Source organism: Malaclemys terrapin, chromosome 18 (assembly GCF_027887155.1).
Source record: "Malaclemys terrapin pileata isolate rMalTer1 chromosome 18, rMalTer1.hap1, whole genome shotgun sequence".
NCBI classification, from domain to species: Eukaryota; Metazoa; Chordata; order Testudines; family Emydidae; genus Malaclemys; species Malaclemys terrapin.
Window position 1 is genome coordinate 1,276,767 of NC_071522.1, and position 17,625 is coordinate 1,294,391.

The window sequence follows — 17,625 nt, forward strand, 5'->3', positions numbered from 1 at the left end:
AACTGGGGATGGTCTGCATGGGGGGATGGGAGACTGGCCGAGGGAGGATACCTGAGCATGTAATGTGAGAACCCAGGAATGGGTTAGAGGCCAGGTGACACCTTTGCCCAGGAAACTGAACAAAGGCTTGGGGGAGGAGACATTGGAGGGAGAGTTTCAGAGCTGGCTGGTGGAATGGCTGGGAGGCAAACGGGGCTCTGATCCCCCAAGGAGGCTGTGGTGCCCTGGGACCCCAAGATGCACCTAATTGGAGGGGGATCCTGTTGTCTGTGCCTGCAAGACCTGTCCTGGACTGTGTCCCTGTCGTCTAAATAAACCTTCTGCTTTACTGGCTGGCTGAGAGTCATGGTGAATCGCAGGAAGCCGGGGGTGCAGGGCCTTGTGTCCCCCACACTCTGTGACAGAGTTCTTGTGAAAGGTGCTGTAAGAAAGACTTATTTTCTCATGGCACATGTGCTGTTGCTGCACATGCTGAACAAGCTCCCCTCCCCCCTCCCCAAAACATGCCCTACCCCTGCCCTGTGCAGGCTCCGTGGCTCATTCAGGCCTTGGGCTCTCTGCTGAGACTGCCTATCAGGGGATAGTTGTGATGTGGACAGCTCCCCACTAGGAAACGGAGCTTGCTAGGTGACCCCGCTCCTGCTCCACTGCCCAGGGCTGACCTGCTACTAGGTCGCACACAAGCGGCACTGCCCTTCTGTCTCCCATCACTGACCTGGCCTCAACAGAGATACAAAGAGGATGTTCAATAAACGAGGCACTGGTCATGGTTCTTTCTAACACCTGCTCCCTCTCCCAGCCCTGGTCTGAGTGCTGGGGCAAGGCAAAATTCTTCTCCTTTGCAAAGAAATGGACCAATAAACACACTGGAGCTGTTTAACTCTGGGTTATCAGAACAACTGAGCAAATATTCCTGAGAACATGCTGTTATCGGCATAAAGAGCTACCCACCTCCTGAGGATGCCATGATAGATATTTCATCAGAGAGGGCTCAGAGCTCTCATGGGAGACACCATGTCCTGGAAGGAAAGCCTACTTACCATCTTCCGCAAGGGCTTGCTGCGAATGGCCATCCCATCCATATAATCCTCCAGTTTGAACTGGTATGACACCTGCAGCTTCTGAAGCAAATTGTCAAAGAAAATAGTGCCCTGCAACAAACAAGCAGACAAACAGGATGTCCCTCAGTGATCGTGAGCACAAAAGCAAGGTCTGCCAGCCACAGCTGGGAGAGCCCAGCTCGCTCACAGCCAGCACTGCTGGGTGGAAGGCAGAAGAGAGCCTGCTCCCTGGGGATTTGTTTCTTTAAAAAAAATTACCTTCTTTTAGGATCTGTCATCCAGGGATCTAAAAGCTTCTAACAATGACATCTTTGGGAAGCAGATCAGTATTATCTCACTGTATAGGTAGGGAAACAAAGGCCTTGTCTCCAGCAGAAAGGTGCAGTGGTTTAATTAAAGGTGTGATTTAAACCAATTTAATTCAATCAGTAGAAAAGTCTGTGAATGCCCTTATTTAGTTCAGTTTAAACTAGGCTTATTTTGGTTTATTTTAAACTAATTCCTAACTGACTTAAGCCAAAACAAATCAAGCCTGGCTTAAACCATAATAAACAAGAGGGTCCTCACAGCTGTTGCATTAGTTTAATTACATCAATTTAAAATCACACCTCTAAGCTACGTCTAGACTACGCACCATGCCACAGAGAAAAGCAGCCGAGTTCACACCACAGTGTGTAGCTACGTGAGTCAGTGAAATGCTCTGGAAAAGGGGAGATAGTGGGAAAAGCCTGCAGCAACTCACCCCTACTAGAACCTTTCCCTGCTGCTGGGCACTTTTCAGTCTGCAGGGACAGGCTTCAGCAGCAAAAAGCCATCACAGCCTTTCCCCATGGCCGGGCAGAGCTCCACGAGGGGTAGCTGGGCACAGCCTTTCCCCATGGCCGGGCAGAGCTCCACGAGGGGTAGCTGGCAGAGCCTTTCCCCATGGCCGGGCAGAGCTCCACGAGGGGTAGCTGGGCACAGCCTTTCCCCATGGCCGGGCAGGGCTCCACGAGGGGTAGCTGGCAGAGCCTTTCCCCATGGCCGGGCAGAGCTCCACGAGGGGTAGCTGGGCACAGCCTTTCCCCATGGCCGGGCAGGGCTCCACGAGGGGTAGCTGGGCACAGCCTTTCCCCATGGCCGGGCAGAGCTCCACGAGGGGTAGCTGGGCACAGCCTTTCCCCATGGCCGGGCAGGGCTCCACGAGGGGTAGCTGGCAGAGCCTTTCCCCATGGCCGGGCAGAGCTCCACGAGGGGTAGCTGGGCACAGCCTTTCCCCATGGCCGGGCAGAGCTCCACGAGGGGTAGCTGGCAGAGCCTTTCCCCATGGCCGGGCAGAGCTCCACGAGGGGTAGCTGGGCACAGCCTTTCCCCATGGCCGGGCAGAGCTCCACGAGGGGTAGCTGGGCACAGCCTTTCCCCATGGCCGGGCAGAGCTCCACGAGGGGTAGCTGGCACAGCCTTTCCCCATGGCCGGGCAGGGCTCCACGAGGGGTAGCTGGGCACAGCCTTTCCCCATGGCCGGGCAGGGCTCCACGAGGGGTAGCTGGGCACAGCCTTTCCCCATGGCCGGGCAGGGCTCCACGAGGGGTAGCTGGCACAGCCTTTCCCCATGGCCGGGCAGAGCTCCACGAGGGGTAGCTGGCAGAGCCTTTCCCCATGGCCGGGCAGAGCTCCACGAGGGGTAGCTGGCACAGCCTTTCCCCATGGCCGGGGAAGGCTCCAGCAGGCTTCAGAAGTGGGGAGCTGCTGCCTTCCCCCACCAGAGCCTTTGCCCACCCCCAAACTTTTCCTGCAGCAGGGAAAAGCCTTAGCAGTGGGGAGGCAGCCAGACATTACATGGCACGGAGGCACGGCTGGGCAAGTAGAGAGTGGTGTAGAGCATGTACTCGTGTACGTACCCAGACTCTTCAGGCATGTCTGTACGTGTCTAAGCTATGTCTCACCAGCTACACTGATACTTATACCTGTGCTAGTGAGGCTATATGCATATGTACACTACACACCACTGAAAGGAGCATGCAGTGTAGACGTACCCTTAGTTAAACTGGTGCAAGTTTCTCACGTAGACAAGCCCTGAAGAAGAGAAGTGATCTGCCAAGGTCGTGCAGAACTGGAACAGAATGTAGGTGTGCTGACTCACCACAGCCCTGCTCTAACAATTAGAAAGCACTTCCACGTTTCTCTTCTTACCTCATCGAGGAGCTGAAGCAGTTTGTTCCGAATTTCCTGCCCATTCTCCCCTAGCGGATCCTTGAGGAGCTGCCGGAATTTCTCAATCACCTGATAGAAGGCGTTCTTCCAGAGCAGCTGATCCACATTCTGGTTATCGGAGAACTCGATATCCATGAGGATGCATCGTTCATACAGTTGCAGCATCTCTGCTCTAGGAGACACAGACAACAGCTGACACAACAGCAACTGAACAGCTCTGCCCCACTGTGCTAGTTCGAGCGCAGACTCAGAGCTGCCAGGGAACATTTGCTGAACTGCCCGCTACTTCCCCATCCAACACAAGAATGAGATGCCAGCAACCTCTCACTGTTCCATTAGACAGCAAATAAATCCCCTCACCAGCACACTCCGGCAGAGCGATCTGAACAGTTGCAGTCACACACTTCTCCCAGTGCAGGAGGGTGAGTGTGAAAGGAGCCTCTCTCTGTTCCTTCTGGCCTGTCGGAAAGAGAGAGTGCTCCTGCCACAGCATCATTGCTGGGATCTCCCAGGCAGGAGTGAATCTTGGTACTGAGAGGGGAATGTACAGACTTTCAATGACGATCCAATGCACAGAAGCCCTTCCCCCACTGCTGCCTTAGCCCCCAAATACCTGTTCATTCTGAGCACTAAATTTATCTGTGCAGGCAAGGGAAAGAGATCTAGAGGGCAGGGAAAGTCCTACCATGGAAAGAAGGGTGCACCAATCTCCCCTCCTCCCAACCAAAAATAAGTCACAAATTCATGACAAAAACAGAGACTTTATTCCCTTTGTCTCTATTCCCCACCCCTCTTCATTTCTCTGTGCTTAACTGCATCTGGGAATGCTACACCTCCCCAGGTAGACCATATAAAAGGGGGGAAGATGAGAAAGAGACTCACTGTCATAGAAATCTGGGTCCTCCCCCCATAGCTCTCCAATGGCCAGAGCAGAACTGTTCCCTACATTATGTTCTCTAGAGCTTGGACCATTCCAGCTGTAAATGACTCCACAGCCCTTGGGAGAGGATCCCGCTGTCAGGAAGGTTGCTCTGACGTTCAGTCTACATTTCCTTTGCTCATCATCAGCCCACTGCTCCAATTTTACCTTGTTGGCCCACCTTAGCTAATTGTGTTCCTTTACTGGGACTGGAGGAACTTGTTTGTGAGGAGAGGCAAAACCAGCTCAGTATATATTGTAGCTTGGTTAAGTGACTCATTGTCAAAATCTATAAGTCAGTAACAAAAACCAGTGACTAAGAGACCATGGAGGCAGAAAAAGTAGGGTCTCACCCTGGCCAGACCCCTCCGCATGCCCCACAGAGTACGGGCTAGAGTAGCTGTGATTCTTAGCTATTGTTAGTTTTTACAGACTAACCCAAAGCACTTCCATATAGCCCTCTGAACCACAAAACAGCAGCAACCTTCAAACCAACAGTCCCATTTCCCTCCCCTCCCGAGACTGGTAAACGTGAAGCTACACTTCAGCCAAGTCAGGGAAGCCAGACAACACACAGGTAAAGGGGTTCCCAGGGAGGATGCCTTTGAAAACACTCAGCAGGAAGAATGACGACAGAGTGATCCATGCCATCTCTTCTCCTTGGCCTAGGACTCCCAATCAGATCCGGCTCTGAGCCGCCACACTCCCAGGCTACCCATGCACAGTCATTCTCCTTGACACATGACCATTTGCCCCCTCTGCTATATCCTACGTATGCTCTCTGTGAAGCACACTGTAACTTGTCATCACACTTCTATTTGCCTGCGCAGACAGGACTACCACCAAATATCTTTTCTGCACATAAGTGAGCTGTACAGCTGGGGTGCTTGGCCCAGAAATATGGACATATTACCACTAGCATCTTCAGGCAGTTTGACAACAGATAAGGTGCTGCTGCAACTGCTGTCTCAAGGATGGTCCTTTAAGAGGCCCCGGAATAGCTAGTGCTGTCTGCAGTAAAACATAGCAAAGTCCTGTCACGTCCCTCCATGGAGCTTGGATTGTGAGAGTCCAGAAAACAGATGATAGGTCTAAAAATTAATTCACTTGCTGAACCTGCTGCTGTCAGCTATGAAAACAAGTCACCAGAGAAGCCCTGGAAACAAGGAGGTCACTGAGTGAACATGGAAGCTGGAGAGCAGGAGCTGTTGCTGTCATGAAGCTAACTACAAGGGTGCCAATTTCATTTCTTCCTCACTATGTGGCAGCATCAGGCCATTCCCACTGGAGGGCACAGAGTTTAACAATGTCAGCAGTGAGAGGCTCTACTCAGTTCTAAAACTGCCAGCATTATTACATCATTATATAGCACCAGAACCCCCCAGAAAGAATACCAGATGTGTGGTCCCTGCCCAGAGGCACACACAATCAAACAGATAGTAAATGAATATAACAGACTGTTTTGTGGATCAGGCTTGGAATGCAAAGCCTGCTGGACAGAGACCAGGGACACAGTCATCTTACCAGAATGGCTGAGAGCATGTAAGTCAGGGCTTGCAGTCGCTCAGCTCCCAGCCACCACCAGGCCCGGAAACGCTCCAGAGCCAGGAGGCACTCCAGCAGCCCCACTCCTCTCCTCATAGCAATGAGATTCTCTAACTATAAAAAGCTGAGACTTAGCCACCAGCCCAGAGAGCTGCTGCCTGTGCCTTTCCAACGTCAGGCCACCTCCCCATTTACAAGGCTGCTTCTGCATAGCCAGTGGAAGCAAAGGTTCTCCCTGGGTTTTCTTCACTCAGTTACCCACAAACCCGATAGCACAACTGCAGACATGGCTTGCCACAGGCTAGGCAGCCACCCCCCGCCGCTCTGGAATGTAGCTGGGCCGTGGCCAGTCCCTTTCAAGCAAGTGCCCAAGGACATATCAAACATTTGAGCGTGGTATTTCTGCAAACATTTACCCAATGGGGATGATGCTGTAGCTCATCCCCTCCCCCAGCCCGACACAGCACAGCCCGAAGTGAAAGCTTCAAACCTCAGTTGTGCCATCTTCTCAAGACCCTCAGGGCTGATGCGGTCTCTGGAAAGCAGGTTGCTGAGCTGCTGTTCCTGGTTCCCAGCCTCTCGGAGGAGTTTGCTGAGCTCCTGCTGCTGTATGTTCCTCATCTGCTGTTCCATCTCAGCACTCAAAGGGGCAGAGGGGAGGGGGCTGCAGACATACTGCCCTGACTGGCCTGGATATCCGGGGTAGTAAGCTCCTGGGTAAACACTGTTATTGGGGCCCATCTGATATGGCAAAGAATACCCTCCATAAGGATACTGAGGACTTTGGCCTTTTGGACTTGGGTAATAATAGGGGTTGTCAGAATTCTGAAATTTGTAGTAGGAGGCCTGTGACTGGCGTGCATCCCCCCAGGAAGTGGGACTCACTTCATCATCAGTATCTAGAAAATGAAGCTGTGAGGTCTGGCTCTTCAGAGCAGGTTTTTGGTCCGGGTTGTTTGGATCCCACAACCTGCGCATAGTGCCTCCACGGCCCCGGCCTCTGGGCCCCTTGCTGCCGCCACTACCAAGCAGGAGCCTGGGCCCAGGCTGAGTAGATTCAGGAGAGCCTGCAGCACTGGCAGAGAGGTCTGTGTTGGCAGGCAGGATGAGAATCCCACGGCCTCTCCCCTGAGGCTCCCTGCCCTTCACCTCCACAGCCTCTATGGTGTCACTTACATTAAAAGCCTTTGGAGGCTTTTTCTTGTCCATGTGTGCCACAGGGATGTCTCTGTTCACAGACCTATTATCGAAAGTGACGCGCGGGGCTCCCTTGACCTCCTTCCCATTGCTGCTCCACTCACTCTCACTTTTAGCCCGGCTCTGCTCTGGGTGCTTTCTCTCTGAATTCCTGCTGGCGCCAAATGCTTCTGTCTCCCCAATTTTGTCATCTTCCAGAGAGTCAGTGGAGGAAGCAGAGAGCTGTTTTTTAGGACGGCTTCTCTCTTTGGCCCGCTCCTGTCGCTTCTTTCCCCCATCAGCCAGTGGGGCTCCATCTGTGCTGTTGTTGCTCCCTGCTGAGCTGGTGCTACAGGTGCGGTATCGGCTCCTCCGTTTGTCAGAGCGGGAGTATCGCTTTGTAGATCCCAGCTTCCCCTGGATCACGTCATCACCTGATTTCCTGACCCTGTCAGCCCGCTCTACCTGCCTTCCTTTTTCTCCCCTTGTGGTTTTCACTCCCTCACTAGTCAGGCTTCCCTCCCTCTCCTCTCTGTTAAGTTTAGTTCTGCTGCTGTTGCTGCCTTTCCCAATGTCCCTTTCAGTCTCTTCATCTCCTTCAACTCTCAGCTGTTCCATCTTACTGGCAATTTCATCATTGGCTGGCTGGCTAGCTGCCTCCTTGGCAATGGTCTGCAGGCGTTTCCCAGGCTGATAGATCTGCTGGTCCGGCTTCTTGGTTCTCCTGATGATCCTGGGACACCAGTCATCTGAGACAGAGTGTTTATCCAAATTCTCTTGGCTCTGAAAAACAGCTTTACTTTCCATCTCTCCATTTCCCTGGGAGGGACCATTCTGCTTCTGGCTGTCACCTTTGCTGAGATCTCCAGTGACCTGAGATCCCCCTCCAGCACCAGCAGGATCTTTGTCACTAGCAGTTTCATCCTTGGATTCCTCAGATCTGGTCCCTTCATACACTGAGGCTTCCTGTTTTAATAGTGTGTGTTTGTTCCTAAGCCGGGAGAGGCCAGGCTTGTAGATTTCAAGGTCTGGACGCCGGTTATCTTTACGATGCCTGGGCTCCTTCAGTTCCTTCATGCTCTCTGTAAAGAAGAGATAAACAGGCGGGGGTTATTCCAATTATGGAACAGCAAAGCAGGATTAAAGTTAGAGAGACAGAAACATTAGAGAAACGTGAAGAGTCTTTAATGGTCTCAGAGTGGCTCCAAGAGGGGAAGAAGTTTTAAAATTGAGACTATCAGACAGAGCTGAAGTTCTTTATCTGGGTATTATCTGAAATCACACAGAGCAGGGTGAGAAATGCAAGAGCAGGAGGCAGAGAGGAAACCTAGGACTCTGAGCCTGTGGCCTTATTTCAGGATACATATTGTTATTATTTGTTAAGCACCTCCAACGTACCCCTCACTGTACAGAACACACGTACAAAACAGCGTTAGCCTCAAGCAGCTTACGAGCTAAGAAACAGACAAGGTACACTGGGAGACTCTCAGCAGAGTGCAAGCGAAGGGTTTTGTTGCTGCTGTTTTCCTGATTTCACCCTCTGATCCCCAATCTACCGTTGGTGGTACACGTGCCTTCCCCTCTGCAGCTCTTGTCATTGGGAACAGCTCCCTGTATTTCCCTGCCTCATTTACATACATCTCATTTCAGCTCAGCACTGAAGACTTCTTTTCTCCCGGGCCCACAACTCGTTACATTTCTCTCTGTGCAATGATATTAATCATAGAATCATAGAATATCAGGGTTGGAAGGGACCTCAGGAGGTCATCTAGTCCAACCCCCTGCTCAAAGCAGGACCAATTCCCAACTAAATCATCCCAGCCAGGGCTTTGTCAAGCTTGAACTTAAAAACTTCTAAGGAAGGAGATTCCACCACCTCCCTAGGTAACCCATTCCAGTGCTTCACCATCCTCCTAGTGAAAAAGTTTTTCCTAATATCCAACCTAACCCCCCGAATTATACATTATTCTTATTAAATCTGTATCTTTGGCTGGGGTTTTACATCATATTATAGAAAAGTTTCTACTTCATACCAACTGAAAACCACCACTAAGATGGCCTCAGTAGTACCCAGCAGAGGGAAATCACTCAAAGCAAGAACACACCTCCCTCTGAAGCAAACATACTGGAGATCATAGATCCTCTCTCACTAATCTCCTCCCACAGCAGCCTAACCAATTCATTGACAGTAACAAATGAAGGCACCTCAGAGACAGTTCTGAGGTTTCTGTCATTAGAACACTGGATAAACTGCATCCATGACGACAGAGCACTGACGGGAGAAGCTTCTGAAATGGGAGCGGTGACGGTGGACTTTTTCTAGAGACACTTGTCCTCTAGATAGTTGGACACAGTTTGTTTAGCTGCATGAAACTTGATTTTAGAATTTCAGCTTCCCCAGTTTCTCCTTGGAGGATTTCATACTCCACACCAATTAACAGAAGTAGCTTGATTGCTGTGACACCACCATAAAACCATGTGGTATTAAACTGCTTTCACTCTAACCAAACAACAGTACTGTCAAGGTAGTGGCTGCACTTCTAGATCAGTCTCAAATGAATCTCACTGACTAATAATTTGAGGATAGATAGGAGGAGATGCAGCAGTCCTGACTCTCATTGCTTTAACTTTGACAGCCGCAATGCCTGGGATAACTTACAGGAAACTACGGCAGATAATCATCAAGCAGCTAGTGTAGCTTTCTGTGCTGCACTAGCTGGCGCCCACTGCCAAATCGCCATCACGAGCAGCCTTGAATAAAAAACAATTAGACATCTGTGAAGCCAACATTCATAGTCTCAAAGCTCCACTCTGCTCACAATACTTCAGAGCAAAGAGAGTTAACCATTTCTGTAACACAGACACACACTTGCCTTGCTGATCACATTAGCTGGCTCAAAACCAGTCAAGAAATTCAGAGGGAAATGACTTATGGGCCACCATGCCATCCAACTAACAACAACTAATTTGTATATCGCCCTTTTCATCAGTAGATCCCCAAAGTGCTTTACAGAGGAGTGAAACTACAGACAATTTTTCAGATGCTTTGGACATTACAGGCTACACAGAAAGCATCTGTCAAGACAGAATCATTCAAGTCCTGCTACAGCCGCTACCTGACAATAGCAAAAGGCAAGAATAGTTGCAGGGAAGCAAACAGAGATGGACACTCTGAAAGCAGTGATGATGGGACGGATTGCCTTTAGTAATCCTTTGGATTTATCTAGCAGTTTTCATCTTTAAAGCACTGTACAAACCTTAATTAATTAACTCTTACAACCCACTCTCTCTTCACCTGTCTCCATGAGTCAGGTAAGACCTAACCCCATTTTGCAGATAGGGAAGCAAATGGCAGAGAGGGTGACTGGAATTCTTGGCATTCATTTACTACATGTGCAGTGCTATACTCAGAGACCTCTGGGAATGAGTACTTGGGAACACTGTGATATAGTGGGAAGCTGCTGCAATAATGGGCAGCCATGCAGCAAAATGAAATGGATGATGAAACACACCAGCAATGAAATGGAGACCAGTGACAAGCACAACATAAGAAGCCAGTAAAGAAGATGAGAACGCAGGCCAAGAGCTCTGCAGAACCTAACTGGCCACCACTGGCCAGCAGCACAACCTAAGCAAGCTCTGCACTTGGAAGCAGGCAGAAGGAACTTAAGAGGATGCAAATATACCTCTGCTGGGACATGCAGCTTTCAGAATACCATACACGGATTATTGACTTTAACGTCTCATGGACTCAGTGTTTCTCAACAGGGAGTGCAGAGACTCTTACAGGCAAGTTGTGCAGCTACTTCTGGCCCAATAGTGAGAGCACCTATCAGTTTTCACACATTTAGGGCTAGCTGCAGCCCAATACAGACTCTTTTCAGCATGTACAGAGGTTTTCTGGGCTCGAGCATCAAGTAAACTCAAGACCCCTCTCTGTGCCGTACATATTTCAACGCTGGGTGTTCCTTTGATGTAAACTGAACTCCAACAATGGAGAGGTGGCCGTCACATAGGATGACAAACCAAACTGCAAAGAGAACTGGAGAAGTTAGAGCACAGAGAGCGGCACACAGTAAGAGGAGATTCAGTCCAGTAGCCTCGCAGCAGAAATAAACTCAGATCCAGAACAAGGCTCTGCAACTAACCAGCTGCACCCAGCACAATAAGGAGACTTTATTTTGAGAGGATGTGATCAATGTAAAATCACACTTGTCACAAAACTGTTTATTACTGTTACACGTAACACCTCACAGTCCTAAAAGAGAAAGTGTTGGGGGGGGGGAATATTCTTCTGTGTTTTCAGTTTACTTTGCACCTATTGGGTATAGTCCGTTTCAGTCAGTTCGTTCCCCCCGGCTTGGCTGGGTCTGTCACAGATGCCAAGGGGGAGACAAGCATCCAACGTGACGAGAGCGGGAAAGCCCAGGACTGGCGGGGCCCCGGGGGTCGGAGGCAGGTGCTTTGAAGGCATTGTCGGACCCTGCCCCAGCAGGACCCCCCAGGCGAGCCCCGGGGCTCGCGCGAGCCAGCAGGTCACGGCAGCCAACGGCTTTAACGCGCCCTGCGGGCTCGCGTGAGAGCCCCACGCGGCGCGGCCCCCTCCCCTCGCGCGAGGCAGGCGAGCTCGGGCCGCAGCTGCTCCCTCGCGGCGGGGCCCAGCCCGGGGGTCGCGGGGCTCTACCGGGGAAGGGGAGGGGCCCAACCCGCCGGGCCCTGAAGTCTCACCTCGGCCCCCGCCCCCCGGGGCCCTCCCCAACGCCGCCAGGCTGCCCCTCAGCTCCGCGGCCGAGATGCGCACCCGCTCCAGCTCCGCCGCCATCTTCGCTCCCGCCCCGCCCCCTACGGCCCCACTCCCGCGGGAGGGGGCGGACGGCAGCCGGGCGGGCCCAACTCCTCCGCTCCTAACGCGCATGCGCCAAGCCGAGAGGCTCCGGCCGCCCTAGCGCACACGCGCCGCCCGGACACGCCCCCTCAGCCCACGTGACGCGCGCCCTTGGGCCCGACCCTGTCCCGGGCCGCCGCGGGGATTGACTGACGGGAGCTCGGGGGTCCCAGTCCGCAGAGCGCTGGCGAGAGCGGCCAGGGCCAGGTGCGCGCCCCCGTGCGGCTGCTGAGCGCGTGCCGGGCCCCTCCCCGTGGCGCGGGCCGCGCACGCCCGGGCCGTACAGGATTGTAACGCCCAGCAAAGCTGAGCACGCGTGGAGACGGGCCTGGGGGCTCGTACCCCTATGCACCAGCTCCGTTCTCGGCAGGGCGGTACAGGCCCCCGGAGGGGGCAAGTGGGGCAATTTGTCCCAGGCCCCGCAAGAGCCCCCACGAGCCCATAGTATTCTATAGCATTGCAACTTTTTTTGTCTGGAAGGGCCCCCGAATCCTCTGGGCGGCGCGAAGCTGACCGAGCTTTGACACCCCGGGGAAATGAAGACCCAGGCCGAAGAGCAGCACTACAGTGCGCACTGGTGTCTGGCTGTGCAGGGCTCACTCCTAGGAGACACCCGCTGGGTCAGGTGCAGAAGTGATTCAGGAAAGCAGATTCCTATCACCCTCTCCCCCAGCTCTTCTACCTCCTTAAAACACGGCCATGGGGAAGGATCGGTCCAAGTCAGTCACTCCAGCAACACCACCCGTGGGGAACCTCCTATTGCCAGTGCCTACTGCAAACAGGGGCAAGTCTGTGCACTTACGCTGCACAGTAGTTTGAGTTCCCCTCTGTCCCATTCCTGGGGTTTTAGTCTTTTTCTATTTCTCGCGGTTTCCTCTTTCGAAGGGCACGTGCAGCAGGGGGCACAGTAAACAGGGAGCATTGTTTCTCTCTTCCAAGTCCACCAACAGAAATATTTACTTACACTAGCGATAGGTAAACACTATTCAAATAGAGCTGGTGCTTACATGGAGTGTTCACAGAAAGGGAGAGTAGGACATACCACCCAGCCCCTGGATTTAGCTGTTGAAAGGTAATCCTGTGACACCCTCCCTGCATACAAGCCAGCCAGTAGCTGGCTCATTTCACTCCCTAGAGAGAACACAAACAGGTCTGGAGCTGGCACCGGCACTAGTTCACAGCTACAGGCTGCTGTGACAACCATCCTAACCCAACAGCAAAATTGATTCCATGGACTTTCCTTTTAAATTTCAAATTTGTCAAGTGTTTAAAACTTAACCCTACCCTGTGTTTTGGGCCCAAACAGTGTCCAGACACAGCTAAGGAGATATTGATTCAGAGTGGTGCATAGGGACCCCCTGTGCTCTTCTGCACTCCTTCCATGACTGGTGAGGCAGGCTCCCTCCTGCAATAGGATGCATTTCCAGCCTCTCTCTTCCCCTCCTCAGCTTATGGAACATGTCCTCTCCATACTGCATCTCACTGGCAGATGTTGAAGCTGCACAGTCAAGACTCCATGGCCTTATTCACCTCACCCCCATCCTAACCAGTTCCAGCCTAGACGAGTTAGCCGGCCACAGACTCTTCTTCAAGTGTGAGCTCTTCCAGAAGACTGGTTCCTTTAAGGTAAAGCTGACACATTAATGGCACAGTGCGGGGAGCAGCCTGACCCACCCTCCTGCCTAGCTCTGCTGTCTCAGAGGAAAGGGTACAGGGTCTGACCGGGGGTTGGATTTGAGAAGCAATTGCTCAAATACAAAAGTGTGCCCCATTAGCATCTGTACAAAGGGAGAATCGCTGCTTTCAGCACTTAAATGCTGCAGAACACGCAGTATGAGTCCAAGGGCAGGTTGGCCCTCAGGCCCGGCCAGCTTTGGACACAATTCAACTCTAGCTCCAGAGCAATAGGGACTAGAAATTACCATTCCTCTACCCCAGGAAACAAGGTTGGTGGCCCCTGTCCGCTTCCTACTGGGCAGCCACCACGTACAAGCACTTCTTGGCAGCCCCAGCAAGAGATGGTTAAATGGGTCATTACAGACGCTGAGGACTCCTGCAGTTAGGGGCTCAGGGGGAGGAAGGGAAGCTGGCATTGGTGCTGTATTGGTTCTAGGGATCTACAGCTGCCCCCTTGCTGGGGAAAGCATCCATTAAAAAGGGTGCAGGGGAGCAGCTTCTCCACCTCCCCTTGCTGCTGTCAGCTAGGGCACAACAGCAGCAGCAAACCCTGCCCCATCTGAGCATGGAGAGCTGAGGCTTTGCAGGTTCACTCTACCTGTGGTCTCTCCCCAGGTCCGAGGTGCACTGAATGCCGTCAGAAGTCTGGTTCGTGCAGCCCAGGGCGACAGAGAGCAGCCCAAGGCTGTTGTGACACACAGTAGTGGAAACCATGGCCAAGCTCTTGCCTTTGCAGCTAAAGTGGAAGGTAACAGGGAGCCAATTTCTTGGCCATGCGGGGCGGGGCGGGGCTGCCCCCCCCCCACTTGCCCCTTCATTTCTCCAGCAGCAAACGCGCTACTGAGAGCAATAAGGGAAGGGCAGCCCTTTGCTCGGGTCTTTCGCTGGCAGCTGAGCTGGCTGGTTACCCCAGGGGAAGCCTGCCAGTGCTCAGGAGCGGATGCCAAGGGGTAGCTCTGGCTCCCAGCACACAGCTGGCTCAGCATCCAGCCTGCAGCTCAGTCCCTGCCTGACTTAACTACACATGGGGATTCCTTGGAGTAAGCACGCCCCAGGTCTTTGCCACGCAGCCGGGTGGGTTAATCCCAGACAGGACTGTGAACCAGCAGGGCCGAGGGTTTCCCTGCTTGGATGCATCCACAGGCTGGTGCAGATAGAGCCAGGAACTCCCACTGCAGCAGCGCAGGGTGCAGCTGAGCTCTAATGCAGTTTCACGTCCCTGTCCCGCACGCACCACCACGTGAAGCTACCTGCAAAGGGCCTGGTCACAGCTGAGTTGGTTTTCTCTCCTGGGGGTATCCTCTGCTCCATGTCTGTCCGACCCACTCTCAGCCGAGCAGGGGACGTGCCTCTGCGGCCGGGCCCCCATCATTGTCCAGTCCTTTCATTCCACAGGGATTCCTGCCTATGTCGTGGTGCCTCGCACAGCGCCAGTCTGTAAGAAAGCTGCCATCTGCTCCTATGGAGCCAGGCTGATATTATGTGAGCCCACTGATGAGGTAAGGGGGAGGCAGGGGGCAGCACAGCAGGGTACTTTGGCTTTGTTCACACACAGGGGCATTAACAATTTTTGTGCCTGGTCTGTCTCCCCAGTCCCGAGTGGAGGTGGCAGCTCGGACAGTTCAGGAGAAGGAAGGCGTGATGGTGCACCCCAATCAGGATCCTGCTGTGATTGCAGGCCAAGGCACTATAGCACTGGAGGTGCTGCAGCAGGTGAGACCTCCTCCCCTGGCACTTTTCCGATTAGGCAGGAGAGAACAAGCAGGGGGACACATCTGCTCCCGCTGCAGGGGTCAGGGAAGCCAGAATTAGTCCATCAGGACTTGGAGCCAGCCTCCAGGGAGCGAGCCGTTTAGGAGCAGTCACAAGACAGCGTTTGTCTCTTGGTCTCTGTTGTGCTAGGTACCCCAGGTGAATGCACTGGTGGTTCCCGTTGGAGGAGGAGGGATGGTTGCTGGAATAGCAGTGGCTGTCAAGGTAAGAAATCTCCTATTTTGGCTGCATTTCTCCTCAGGAAGGGGGGGACTGAGGAGTTACTGGTGTCTGAAAATGAGCATTTCACCTTGTGAGGAGGAAGTTCTCTGAGTCACACAGCATCTGAACTCAGCTTGGATTTGTAGTTGACCCTCTCTCTCTTCCTGTGTTTGGATCAGGAGGTACTGTAGAGTTCGTTAGCACTCTCCCCTGCAGGTCCAGGTTGCATTGAAAGCAACCAGGACAGATCACTGCAGCTGACACACTCTAGTTTAAGCCTCATGCCACGATACAGAATAAAATGGTGCCACTTCCAGCAGGAACAGAGGCAGATGGGAGATACTGGCAGCCTGAGCAGAGCTGGGCACTCAGTCATCCTTCAGGGCCGAGTTGCAATGCCGAGTAAGGAGATTAGTTGCTGTTAGGAGAAGCTCGTCCTCTGCCTGCAGTAGATGAAGGAACCTGCTCCTGGCTCAACAGTGGTTGCTCTCTGATTCGTCACACCAGCAAATGCCAGACACACTCTGCTGGCGGGGAAGATTGCCATGGCAGGCGAAAGGCCTGCCCCAGCCCAAACAGCTACAGAACATGGGAGTTAAGGCACAATGCGGCCTGGCCTGCCATGTTCACCAGCAAGTTCCAAACTCATCCCCTGCTCTTCCTTTGGGCAGGCTTTGAGACCGGACATAAGAGTGTATGCTGCTGAACCATGCAATGCAGATGACTGCTACAGGTCAAAGCTGACAGGGGAACTCACCCCCAACCGCCATCCCCCAGACACCATAGCAGACAGTGTTAAAACCAGCATTGGACCGAACACCTGGCCTATCATTAAGGATTTGGTGGATGATGTGCTGACAGTCACAGAGGCGGAGATCCAGGTAAGCATTAACTCCAAGCACTTTCTTGCTGTAACGGCCCAGCCCAGGTGCCTCCATTCACACACCTTGCCCTCCCATGCTGTAGCATGAAGCAGGAGTCGTGATCCCCTTCAAAGGATGATCGCTGTCTGCCATGCTGCCTGGGCCTCCTCCATTTCCTCCCATGGCATTCTTCAGCTCCACACTGCCGGTTGCCGGTGACTTTAGGGTCCCAGCCTTTTCCCATAATTGTTATCAACAGACGCCCACAGCTGTGGCCTGTGCCTCCCCAAAGCATCGCCCACAGCGCCATGACAAGGGCTGTGTATCGTGCCCAGTCCCTCGCTTTATGCAGTGGGGTGTACCTAAGGCTTAGAACAATATTTACCAGCACCGTAACTGCTCTTCTCTGCCCCAACAGCAAGCAACACAGCTGGTGTGGGAGAGGATGAAGCTGCTTATTGAGCCAACAGCTGGAGTGGGAGTGGCTGCTGTGCTCTCTGAGCAGTTTTGCTCAGTCTCCCAGGAAGTGAAGAACGTTTGCATTGTGCTGTGTGGAGGAAACGTAGACCTAGGCACCCTGGCCTGGCTCAGCCCACCTGGCAAAGAGGCAAATGGAAACTGATCAGCCTTTCTCCCAGGAGTGAGAAACTGGGCTGTTTCTTAGAGCCTGGTGCTGTGTTTGCACAGTGGGGCCTCTGGGAGTTTGGTTTGAGCATTAGTCTGCTAAACCCAGGGTTGTGAGTTCAATCCCTGAGAGGGCCACTTAGGGATCTGGAGCAAAATCAATATTTGGTCCTGCTAGTGAAGACAGGGAGCTGGACTCGATGACCTTTCGGGGTCCCTTCCAGTTCTATGAGATAGGTATCTCTCTATATTTTTTATTTTAATAATAAATAATAATAATAAAAAAACATGAGCAAAAAGGATTGATTTCTAAGGAAGTGGGAAAACCTTGTCATCTCAAGGAGCAGCTGGTGCTGCTCTTAACCTGGTACAGGTGGGTGGAGCCAAAGAGCTGGTCTCTCAGCCTCCCTAGGCAGGCGGTTGGAATGAGTTTCATGCAGCTACCCCCTGTCTGGGGCCCAAGCCTATGCTGCTTGGAGAGATCACTTGCGTGTTCAGCAGCAGAAGACTGTGGTAAAGTCTGACCCTGTGCTCTCATGGGACAGGCGCTAAGTTAGACAAACACAGTTTATTGGGAAGAGCCAACCGCACATTTGTAAAGAGAAGTCACGCCTCACCAATCTATTACAATTCTTGGAGGGTGTACTTGGTTTTTCAGAAAGCCTTTGACAAGGTCTCTCACCAAAAGCTCTTAAGAAAACTAAGTCG

The 17,625-nt window shown here is 52.7% G+C and overlaps 2 protein-coding genes across 4 annotated transcripts in view; one reads left to right on the forward strand and one right to left on the reverse strand.

Annotated features, from left to right (window-relative positions):
* The window catches only part of SMG6 (SMG6 nonsense mediated mRNA decay factor), a 154,097-nt gene extending 142,377 nt beyond the window's left edge, over positions 1-11,720 (reverse strand). For 2 of the 3 annotated variants that reach the window (XM_054008184.1, XM_054008183.1), the window contains exons 1-4: positions 11,623-11,716; positions 6,209-7,976; positions 3,234-3,426; positions 1,041-1,151 (exon numbers count right to left, since the gene is read on the reverse strand). In XM_054008184.1, coding sequence (XP_053864159.1) covers positions 1,041-1,151; positions 3,234-3,426; positions 6,209-7,976; positions 11,623-11,716 — 2,166 coding nt within the window. Of the gene's footprint in view, positions 1-1,040; positions 1,152-3,233; positions 3,427-6,208; positions 7,977-11,622 lie in introns of all 3 variants that reach the window. The other variant, XM_054008185.1, reaches the window with a different exon arrangement.
* A 157-nt stretch (positions 11,721-11,877) lies between these two features.
* On the forward strand, positions 11,878-17,148 carry SRR (serine racemase). The gene is made up of 8 exons (XM_054008135.1): positions 11,878-11,986; positions 13,228-13,405; positions 14,072-14,204; positions 14,852-14,955; positions 15,050-15,169; positions 15,359-15,433; positions 16,102-16,311; positions 16,712-17,148. Exons 2-8 carry the CDS (start codon positions 13,238-13,240, stop codon positions 16,913-16,915), a joined length of 1,014 nt encoding a protein of 337 aa, XP_053864110.1. The 5' UTR covers positions 11,878-11,986; positions 13,228-13,237; the 3' UTR covers positions 16,916-17,148.
* The last annotated feature ends 477 nt before the right edge of the window (positions 17,149-17,625 follow it).

Coding starts and splice junctions, on each gene's coding strand:
- SRR (XM_054008135.1), top strand. CDS start 13,238: ATGTCCTCTCCATACTGCATCTCACTGGCAGATGTTGAAGCTGCACAG. Junction 14,205..14,851: donor CTTTGCAGCTAAAGTGGAAG/GTAACAGGGAGC, acceptor TTCATTCCACAG/GGATTCCTGCCTATGTCGTG. Junction 14,956..15,049: donor TATGTGAGCCCACTGATGAG/GTAAGGGGGAGG, acceptor CTGTCTCCCCAG/TCCCGAGTGGAGGTGGCAGC.